The 12,168-nt window shown below is 33.3% G+C and overlaps 1 protein-coding gene across 2 annotated transcripts in view; it reads left to right on the top strand.

The window, feature by feature from the left end:
* LOC128014030 (kinase suppressor of Ras 2) overlaps positions 1-12,168 on the top strand; it is an 80,507-nt gene that overhangs the window by 30,137 nt on the left and 38,202 nt on the right. For both annotated transcript variants that reach the window (XM_052597280.1, XM_052597273.1), the window contains exon 6: positions 3,787-3,962. In XM_052597280.1, the coding sequence (XP_052453240.1) occupies positions 3,787-3,962 (176 nt within the window). The remainder of the gene's footprint in view (positions 1-3,786; positions 3,963-12,168) is intronic.

Genomic DNA, 12,168 nt, shown 5'->3' on the forward strand with positions numbered 1-12,168 from the left:
ATAAAATAAAAAATTCATCATTTGTGGTGCATTTAAAGCCAAGTGTGGCTATTACTGTATGTGCATGATTTCTAATAAATGATTTGTAATTAATATGGTAGTAATGGCCTCTAGTTCCTTGCTACTTGATAATTTTCTTTTAAATATAGTTTCTGAGGTTAGTAGTAACAGCATGTCAGGGTCTCTCCCTGTCACCTTTTTAGGCTTGCGTCATGTTCCAAAAGCTTCAGTATCGCCACACACTCACACACACCTTCAAGAACATGTGCTGTCAGTGTGTGTCATATCCACACACTAATGCCTTCCGCGCTTGGACACTTACATATCATTGTCATCAGTGACAGGACTGCCACACACGCACAAAACAAACAGATCATTTCCAAAAACCTTTGACAGCTCTACAAAAACAACACGCTCACTGCGGCTGCTTTCTTTCACCAAGTCAGTAAAATGTGGAGGTATATTATTTTTCCTCTTTGGGAATATTTTGGGTCTATATGTGAAACTATATATATATATATATATATATATATATATATATATATATATATATATATATATATATATATATATATATATATATATATAAATTATGTTCATTGAAACATACAGTTTATTCTTGTGATCTGTAGGTCAGTGATAGACTTAAATGTTATGAATTTTTTTAACAATTACAGCGATAGTTTCCCCATATTTAATTAAAAAATACATTATGACAATAATGTTTTTTCCTCTAGTCTGTTGGTGAGTAATACATTTATATTCATTAACATGGATATAAGTTAATAATATACTGGTTTATTATTTTAGACTTTTTGTTATCTAGACACTATTTGTAAAGTCTATTTAATGCTTTGGTTACTTTTAAATGTTTGATTAAATTACCAGTTTTAATCCGTTAACAGCCCTATCAATTTTTGTTTTGTTTAACATTCATATCGAACCTAACACTGCGTAATATATTGATTCAAATGTCAGATTATTTGGCACTTTACATCCAACCTTTAACTTCAAGACAACACAATAAAAAAATAAAAAAATAAAAAAGAGAGAGACCACGAAGTGAAGCAAAAAGCATAAAAAAACAATCTGCCATCAGTAGTTTGCTGCCAGTCAGTTTATCTGCCTGTCACCCTGTTGATCCATCTTTATTTGTCTGTTTGTTCCCTTTTTTCTTCACATTCGCGTTCACACACCTCACCGTTCTGCTTATTCCTGCACAATAAGAAAGCTTCTCTCGTACACAGTGTCAGTATTTGTCAAATCCACACACTAATGCATTGTGCTCTCAGAGTCTTGCACATTGTTGTTATTGGTGGTAGACACACAAACATGTTCACAATGCACCAAAAATATCTTACCATTACTGAACAATACATTTCTTTCCTCCTTTTTTTGGGCATAAAATCATTCTTCTGTTAATGCTTTGCATCATGTTGTAGGTGTTCCTTTTTAATTTGCTATTAGCTGACATTTCTGTCTATCCATCCTTTTACAAAGCTTCATAAATATCAATGCTTTTACCAAAAGGACACCACATTTACACAGGGTAAAATCAAATCCATTTTGTTCATTTATTACATTTAGAAGTGGTTTCAGTAAATGATCTGACCATTGGAAATCGTCACTCTGGGATGTTTTGATGCCCACACTTTTCTTTTGATTCAACTCAAGCTCTTTCATATGATGAAAACTGTTTTGCTGTCTATTTACCAATTAAATTTGGGTGGTCAAACACAAATTTGACTTGTGGAGGAGTCCAATCTGGCATGCAAAATGATTTGAGTAAAAAAAAGTAAAAAAAAGTTTTATCAGTATGATAGATTCACACTAATTATTCTGTAGTTTAGCTGTTACTGTTCATTTGTTGTGTTGCATGTTAAAGGGATAGTTCCCCCAAATATGAAAATTATGTAATCATTGACTCACCATCCACTTTTTCCAAACCTCTATGAGTTTCTTTCTTATGTAAAACACAAAAGAAGATATTTTGAAGAATGTTGTGACAAAGCAGTTGATGGTAGCCATTGACTTCCATTATTATTATTTTTTTTCAATACTATGGAATTCAGTGGCTACCATCACTTTTTGGTTAACTTTATTGTTCAAAATATATTCTTCTGTGTTCAACAGCTAAAAAAAAAAAAAAAAAAAAAAAAAAAGTCATACCCGTTTGGAAGAACGTCAGAATTTTTGAATGAACTGTCCCTTTAAATATTGGATACAGTTTTTTGTAACAATTGTTTATGTGCATTTCTCAATACAAACAGCTCAACAGTGGTATCTGTGGACTTAACTGTAGGTTATTCGTCTTTCTTTTGATACAAAATAGATTTAGTGAGAACATTTGGCAAAATTCATGTTTTGCATTTCTATGTTTTGCATTAGTAAATATGCACAAGCCGTTTTGCACACAAGACTGTTTGCTGTATGATAGAATTGGTTGATGAAATGTTCTGATGGTTTGACAGAAAATAAACTGCTGACAGAAAGTGCATAGTGGAGGAATGTGAAGTATTTAGAAAAAAATAAAATAATTACTCAGTATTGAGAAATGCTGGTAAACAGGTAAAAAAACAAGTGGTAAAGCCTTAGTTATGCGTAACACTTGATCACATGCCAATGCATACTATCAGCTGCATCTGGATCTGACAGCGAGAGTCACTCATAGCATTAATGACATCAAGAGGGAAAATATCTAGACCAGATTTCACAGTTGCTTCCAAGTCTGTTTCATTATTAGGTTATTAGGTTGATTATTAAACATGATAGACTTAATGAAGTTAAGAGAAAGGTGACATGATGACATTTTCATAGAGAAGAAAGAAGGACATTCTGAACAGCAAGACATCTGCCCTCGCAAACATGCACCCACACAGAAAATAAATGGATCTAATTGGATTTGAATGCTATAATGTATTTTTTAATTGCTGACTGTGCCCTCATGATAACCTGTGGTCTGTTTATTCATTGTGTGAAGCCAGAGATCTCTCATTGTGTGACTCAGTTGGAGAATAGCTTTCCTGAGTTCACAAGCAAACTTGTGTTTAAATAAGCAGTTTCTCATAGACTGTATGCTGTGAGCAAGATTGTTTAACAGATTGTGTGAGTTCTGCTGATATGTGAGAAGTCCTCAAGACAGCAACGAAAGCTGTAGCATGAAATGACTTGTTATGAGTTCAGGGCTACAGGATTATGACAAAATCATAATTTGTGTTACATTAATTTATATGATTTATATTATAATGCCAGTATTTTTTTTTGTGAGATATTCTGATGAACATTAAGAGTGTTTCCCCAGTGCTAGCTTCTTTACATTGGCTGTCAGTTCATTTTAGAGTTCAATTTAAGGTTTTACTTTGTTTTTAAAGCCTTGCATGGTCTAGCACCTGAATATATTTCAGACATGATCCAGTTTTATTCTCCGACACGGCCATTTAGGTCATCTCAAAAATGTTAGTTAAAGGTCCCAAAATCCTGCTTAAAGTCAAAAGGAGATCGTGCATTTTCAATTGCAGCTCCTCGCCTCTGGAATGACCTGCCACTGGAAATTAGACGTTGTACATCTAGATAATTTTAAAACACTTTTAAGAGGGCACTAACTTGCCAGGGCATTTGATGTGAGATAGTTGGTGTATATATGATTGTCTTGTTTATTTAAGCTGTTTTAGTTATATGTTGTTTTATTGGAAAGCACTTTGGCCAACATGAGTTGCTTTTAAGTGTGCTATACAAATAATAAACAATACAATACAATCTTGTCTTTTATTCTGACTCTCTTTGTAGAGCAAAAAAGAAGAACAAGCCGCTGAACTTGAAGATCCACAGCAGTGTGGCTGGGAGCTGTGAAAACCTGCCAACCCAGCGTTCTCCTCTCCACTCCGATCATTCACTCCGCTCCTTCTTTTTCCCCAATTTTGTCCCTTCGACACCACCGGTGCACTCTGACACCCCCTCAGCAAGTGAGTAACAGACATTAACCTCTTTGCAGGAAAAAAACTTTGTTTCAGTCTTACCTAAAATTCAGCTAATGAGAACATAACTCGTGAAGAACCTCTGCATGTCTCTGTGTGTGGTAGATGTGTTGTTGCTTGGAAATAAACACCTGGCAAATATCCTGAGAGAGCACTAAAGCAATCTGGTGTCATTGTTATCAGATAAACACATGAACATTAAGGACACTCTACCTAAAGTTACAGTGATAATTAGCATTTTATTATCATGTTATTAGAATTATAAGTTTTGGTTTTATTGTAATTTAATTTAATTTAATTTAATTTAATTTAATTTAATTTAATTTAATTTAATTTAATTTAATTTAATTTAATTTAATTTAATTTAATTTAAAAATCTATATATTTTTGTTATATAACTTCTTACACATTATTAGTTTGTCCACATGAAATCAACATTCACCATTGAGTGACTTTCTTAATACCTTTCTGTTTTATTGTGCACAATTAATGAGTACACATTATTCCAAAAAAAGTTGACAATCTTCCATATAATTTTATTAAGTTTTATTCATTTTGACTGCAAATAATTAGAAATGTAATTTCATTTATATAGTATATATAAGAAATATTCAAGAAATGCATCATATTTACTAATCAGTTTTTACTATGTTCCTATAATGCACCATTATATTTTGTTCCTAAACTTTCGAGAAAAATCCCTCATCTGAATTTCTTTTTTGCACAACATTGCATAGCTTTATCCCAAGTGCGTGTTTAAAGACATTCAAACTCTTGGTCAACATCATTAGATCACAGCTAGTGTTGACAGATGTCTGATGACGCACGTCGGTCAATTGCAACTTTCTTTGTCCTTTTCTTTCACAATGTGACTTCCTTTCTTATCACCTATTAAAAGGGCAGTGGCCCAAACCTACATGTGTCCCAGGACACCTGGCATTGTGTGGGTGCATATTATCCAATCCCAATGTCTTCTACACCGGGGGCCTCTTAGCGTGGGCTATTAGAGAAATGATGGGCCGAACGGAAGCAGTGTGTATGTGAGAAGACTGGGAATGACACAATAATGAATGACGCAAAAGACTCTGTTTTTGAATGAGATTATCATACAGATGGAGGGAAAAGTTTTGATTGCTTGTTTCCAGAATTATGAATGATAGACCCCCTCCAAGCTTTGGCAATCTGCTGTATTCTTTGTACATTGTACAATGTCGGAAATATCCGGAGATGTAACTGTTAGGATGTTTCTCTTTCATCTCTCTATTTTTTGATGGGTTTGACGAATTAATACTTAATAAAAATTGTGGCTCTTATTGAATTCCAGCCACTGTTGAGGGTAACACTTTAGAATAGGGAACACATATTCACTACTAATTAAGATCCCTAAAGTTGCAAAGACTAAAGTCTCAAACCCAAAGAGATGTTTTTTATTATATTTTTTAAGTAAAGACTCTTCCACGGCATCGTAAAACACTTTGTTTAAACATGCCTCCACATGTCTACGTCACAATGTGGGAAGATTTGCATAATGCTACCCAAATATTCACGCAAAGAAAGAAGGCATAACTTTGATTCTCGCTGTTGCTGCTGGCACCATGTCATAGAGACGCTGTATGTTTCACTGTGAAAGCAAAACTACTTTGTTTGGTCTTCCAAAAGAGGATACAACTACAAATCAGTGAATAAGATCTGAAAAAAAGTGATCCATTGAATTTAAAAAAAGTAATTATGGTAAGTGGATGCAGTCAATTTATTTTAGCTATATTTAAATAAACTAATTTAGTTGATTAACTTTCAGAAAAATTTGTTTATTTAAATGCAGCTAAAATAAATTGATTGCAACCACTTACCTTAAAATTTTTCAATAAATTCAATGAATAGTTTATTTATTTTTTCAGTGTATGGGATCATAACTTTGATATTTACTTAAAGAATCATTGTTAACATAACAAACTGTTCCAAGTAAAATATATTTCTGAGTTCCAACTTTAATTTCTACAAGCTTAAATTGAGTACTAACATAGAATGTACTTTTTTTTTATTATTATTATTGCCTTAACTAAATTATTTAATGTAGAAATTACTTTAGTTTTTATGTAGTATTTAGTTCACCGCAAAATTATCTAACTTACCTTATCCACCGCCCAAAAAACTGCTCTAGAACAAATAATTAAGAAGATTAAAGATTACCCGTCCAAAACAATTTAGATCTCATGTTTAACTAAGGCAGATTCCTGAAGGACTGGCTGTGGTAAAGCTAACGTTAGACGGGAACAGCTGATGCGGCCTGGAGCTAACGTCAACATCTCTGAAAGCACTTAAGACATTTTTTTAAATAAGTGCTATCTTTATAAATAAACAGTGTATTTACATTTTATAAAACTACATTTTCACCCAAAAATATTTTCAAAATACAGTTCGACAAAAGTAATATTTGCGTTATTTGTGTGTGAGCATGCGCAGAGTATGTTTGACCGTTGGTCGCTATGGAATTTATCCCAAAGACTTGTTCTGAACTAGATCATATTATATTCTTTATTGAGCGAAAAAAACTATTCACTGTAATAAATTGTGCTCTATTACATGAAATATTACTTATTGTGCAAATTGAATGATGAAATTTCCTAGACTGGAATGAAAAGGTCTTCAGCAGTGTTTGGAATAACGCCGTTTAAAAGAATGGCGTAAGGTAAAGACGTTATTTTTTCAGTAACGGGGTAATCTTTCTTTCTTTCGCGCTGTTATAATGCCGTCAAAGGCAAGAACGTGCATGTAATGTGTACATGCAATATGTGACACACGCATCTACAAAGCTAGTGGCCAAAAGCACTTTTCTTACAAAGATAATACTTGGAAATGCAGAATAAAACTCTTGCGGTCTGTTGACGTGCAATAAATATTGAAAGTTATGTACGAACACCTGTCTGTTCTACTCATTTCAACTGACTTTTGAAAACTGCTCAAAAAAAAAAAAATATTTAATATATAGTACAGGTGGGAATAGATTAATTTTTTTAATCTAGATTCATCTCACTGTGATCTTGAAATGAATCTAGATTAATATAGATTAAAATGGCTCATTCGAATTCTGCCGACGGCATTCAGAATAGGTGTGTTACCCAAATAAAATTGACAAACAGTAAGTCTTTGAGAAGGGGTTTATCAAGCTAGATGGTGCATTAGAAATGTACATCTCCTGTTTCCAAAATGCATCACAAACTGCTTGAAAAAGCTGTAAATTAATTCCACATTGCACAAGCGGGGACCCGGTGAAGGTTGCACCAGTGGGCCCTGTTTGAGATTGTCTAATTTGTATGTTCTTTTATTTTTATTTATTTGTGCTATTTACACAATGTATGTACCACAATTTGTACCTACAAATTTTTTTCAAGTTTGTAGGTGTCAATGTACAGAAACTAAATAATTAAATGTAAAAAAGCACTGGGTAGTCTTCAATGTAAAAATGAAATATACAATGAAACCTACATTTATTCAGACACCTTCAACATTTCTCACATTATTACAGTTTTGCTATATATATCAAAACATATATCTGGTGTCTGAATAATTTTTGGTTTGACTGTTAAAACTACAAAGTAGTCAAGAGCAGTGAGTGATTTTCATTTTCATTTTCTTGGATTATCATTACAGCAGCCAGTAGCAAAATTAGGCGCGGTCACTTTAAGAGACGATGAACACATCAAATATAATACACATCCCATTTCTTTCCTCAACTGTTTACTTTCACTTAAGAAATAACTGACAGTTTTTTTGAGCATAATTTCCAAAGTGGATATTTTGACATATTTCGTACTGTATGTATTTGTCGGCTCTAGAGCAAAAATAAGCAAATTCGGTGTTCAAGTGTTTTGATCGAAGCACTTGAAAATGCTTATTTTTTGCGTCTCGAGACGCCTTTCTCTGCATGAGACCTGAACACCAGAACACTGCGAGTACTGAATCGGCTCTTTCACATCTTGCTGTTTGTTTCAAACTGCGATTTGTATTTGTTCGTTCCGGTGCAGGAGGGACTTTGAGGTGAACTTCGCAGAAAAGTACTGAGTAACTATAACTAATTACTTTTTTAAAGTAACGTTCCCAACAGTGGTCTTCAGTTTCCACGTGAAACTGAATGGAAAGTCCTTTTGACGCTTGTGAAAATGTGGATTTGTGCGCATGTGCACACAATCAACTTAATATTTTCAAACTGAATTTAATTAATTCACATGGCTTGGATTTAAAACACATGTAATTCGTATAAAACCAATTAATATTTATTATTTAAAATCAAAAACTAAATTGAAATGGCTTAAACTAGCAAAATTTAATTACACTTAATTTAATTGGTGCCATAATAAAAAAAAATTATGTCCCCACTGGAACCAACAAATGCCTTGTTCATAATGGGCTTTATTGTTTTGTCACAGCATCACAGTATGACAAGGGCCTAATATTTCTATCACACGCTTAAGGAATTTGGCCAATCACAGCGCACTGGATTGCTGGCCAATCAGAGCACACCTCGCTTTTCAGACCAATGAGTTTTGTTAAAATAGATGCGTTTCAAAAAGGCAGTGCATAGAGGAGAAACAGTAATGTACAGTAAGTGGAAAATAATGTGTTTTTTCAACATCATAGCTTTTAAGGGATCTAAAATATTAATAATATTAATATATGCTTTGTAAGTACTAATAAAAAGCCAATATGCTGCTAATATGCATGCTAATAAGCAGCTAGTTAAGAGAACTGGTCCTTAAAATAAAGTGTTACCCTATTCATTTTAGTCCTACTATTTTTGTCATTTTAATAATTATGTAATGTGATTTTTATTAGTCTTTTTTTTATTTAGGTTCAATTTATTTTTATTTTAGTTTTAGTTCAGGTTTATTTTCAATTATTAAACTAATAGTTCACCCAAAAATTAGAACAGATTTGTAGAAATTAGCATCACATCACTTGCTCTCCAATGGATCCTCTGCAGTGAATGGGTGCCATCAGAATGAGAGTCAAACAGATGATAAAAACATTACAATAATCCACATCACTCCAGTCCATCATTTAACATCTTGTGAAGTGAAAACATGTTTGTTAGTAATAAATCAATTATTAAGATGTGTGTAACTTCAAACTGTTGCTAAACTTAGTTTCTCTTTCCATTATATTGTAATATTGTAGTCTTGTCTGAATCAGGAGAGAAATATGCACAGATCAAAACAGTTCTAAACAAATATGTTGGTTGATTTTTTAGTCATGTGGATTACTTGTGGATTATTATGATGTTTTTATCATCTCATTCTGATGGCACTCATTCACTGCAGAGGATCCATTTGTGAGCAAGTGATGTAATACCAAATTTCTCTAAATCTGTTCTGAAGAAGAAACAAACTCTATCTACATCTACATCTTGTATGGAGTAAATGTACAGCAAATCTTCAGCTTAATTTCAATAACACAAATGTTCAAATGTTTTAGTTTTAGTTCTCTTTTACTTAATGATAATAGGCCTAATGCTTAGAATGTTTTACCCCAAAATCTAAATTCCTCCAGAGTTTGGGATGCAAGAGCTTGTTGCATAACCAGAAGAAAGATTGTTATAGTTGAATTTCCGATAAACCAGCTGCACGACTATAATCATATTGGGTTTGTGGCAGCCTCTGTAATGGCATTACTTGCATTCTGGACTTCCCGATGGGGCTCCAGGCCGGAAGCGGTGGCAGTAACCAGGCCTCACGAGTGTCATCAGCCCTGGTAATGCGTCTGCTGTTTTTCGGCATGTGGTGACAGTATTATTGTACACAGCACGCAACAGTTTGCCCAAGGTCTGTACTTCACGGTTTCAAGTTTCTCGACATGCACACAGAATACAAACAGTGTGTGCAATACTATGAAATGCTTATGTGAAGTTTAACTCTGGACATCACAACTGAAAGTTGAGAGTAGGGTAGAGAAAGACAAACAACAGAGGATATTGTTGGTGTTTGGATGTTGCGGGTGCTTAATTAGTCAATTCTGAGGTGCCGGAACAAGTGGGCTTGGCAGATCCGGCAAGTTAGTGGGGTGGGGAAAGGTAACAGAACATATGTGCAATCTCCATGGGGTTTTCTATCCAACTATTTTGATGTACGTGACCATTTGTGGATGTGAAACACCATGGCATTTTGCATTATGCCCAACAAAGTCTGACAGAAACACAGTCCTTGACATTTGTATTGTATTCAAAAGTTTTTTTGGGAATTTTTTATCGGTTCTATAAGTGCATTGAAGTTTATATGTAGCTTTTAATTTTCAATCCCTGGGTCACAAGACTTAAAGTATAATGAAAATGTATAGGCCTATAGCCTATGCAAGATCTCATAAAATCATAGTCTGAAATCAATTTTCGTTTGTTCCATCACAAATTAGGTCCTGAATGTTAAGAATCTCATATGTTTAAAATTCCTTGTTTGCAATGTTTGCATTCGAATACGAGTATATGTGTTTTTAACTAGGATTTGTGCAAATGCAACCTAAGTTTCCTTTGGCCTCCATTTAATTTCATTACTTTTATTTTCAAGCTATACAAACATTTTAAATTACTGTGCAATGCAAAAGCCAAATTTGGACTGTAATTTCTTGGCTGTGACAATTTATCGTTATGACACATAGACGCAGTGCAGCACTTTAATCACATATCAGGCTGTCAGTCAAATCCATAGAATTGTTTAAGAGCAGGTCAAAAGCAGGTCTTAAATGTACTTAACAGCACTCATGTTTCCCTACTGAAAAAAAAAGCCTTTCAGCTAAAACTTTATCAAACTGTAAACCCAATAATGGTACTTTGTCGTGTTCTGGAAAAGACTGAGAAGTGAATCAATATGTTAGTCATTGTTTTATAAACCATTTTGTTTACTCTATCTATTCGTAAGATGCCTGTGATATTTATATCAGTGACACAGGCATGTGATTGGTCAGTTGTGACAGTTGGCCAACTATTCCTTCATCTTCTACACAAAAACTCTAGTTTGTCTTGTCATGTTTCAATTTGATAGTTAATTGAGCGAGTGAGTCCGCATTGTGGTTTTTAATGACTGGTTGTTGATTTAAAAAGGGCAAGAAAGGAACATAACTACGTTTTTCTATAAATTTGACATCTGGCTCTGGTAGCTGGTATTTTTAGATATATTTGTGGTGTCGTTATTTATTTATTTTTTATTTTTTAGATGCACCAATTAAACACACATTCACCTGCTCAGCAGTGATGCTGGTGTGTATTTACAAGTCCGTGTCTGTGCCTGTGGATAAAACATCCACCTGCTGTGAGACGATGTGAGTTTGTCAGGTAAACTTGAGTCTACTAAAAACAGCTCTCTTTGTCTCTGTTTCTTCATTAGGATGAAAGGACTTGATATTACATTTATGTACCATGTAAATGACATGGTATAGAAATATGGTAATCATTCTGTTCCATATTATACAATCCTTGTACCTTGCTGCCGCCACAGTACTTTTTTTGATGGATGCTGATGTGTGTTGTCAGTTGTTGGATTTTTTTGTCTCAGTTTAATCCTTAAAAATGTACTTGATTATTGTAGTAAATAAGATTAGTTTCTGGTTTTTGTAATAATTAGCATCAGCTCCTTTAAAACTTTGAGCGATTACCATAGAAACAGGCAAGCAAGGGTTTTGTCTAAAATTATCACTGCAGTGTTATGATAGTTAATGCTACTTGTTTAGATCATTTGTTTTTATGTTTGAATATATATTCACTTGAATTATTTTGAAATATTTTTCATATCATAATGCATTTATCACTGCTGAGGTCAAAGAATATTGACATCATTGTTATTTTAGTATTATTTCGATGCTATTACTGTATTTATTCATATTTTTCAATCTTTTAATTTTAATTTTATTAAAGTTTTTATTAGTTTTTCAGGGACCCCTTATTTCTATATCTTTAATTTATGTATGTTTTAGTTCCAGTAATTTTATTTTTTTTTTTTTTTTTTTATTTATGTATTTTTTTTAACTAACTGCAAGGCAACATTTCATCCAATTTTTTTATTTGCAAACGTGAACATTCATATAAGTGGATAAATCCAGCTGCATTAAAAAGATAATTTTGTACAAACATTACTACGTTTGTACATTAGAAGCTGTCTGTTAATATATTGTTTATAGGCTGTATCTAATTTGCACAGCGCTTGAGTTTTTT

Source organism: Carassius gibelio, chromosome A5 (genome assembly GCF_023724105.1).
Source record: "Carassius gibelio isolate Cgi1373 ecotype wild population from Czech Republic chromosome A5, carGib1.2-hapl.c, whole genome shotgun sequence".
Lineage (NCBI taxonomy): Eukaryota > Metazoa > Chordata > Actinopteri > Cypriniformes > Cyprinidae > Carassius > Carassius gibelio.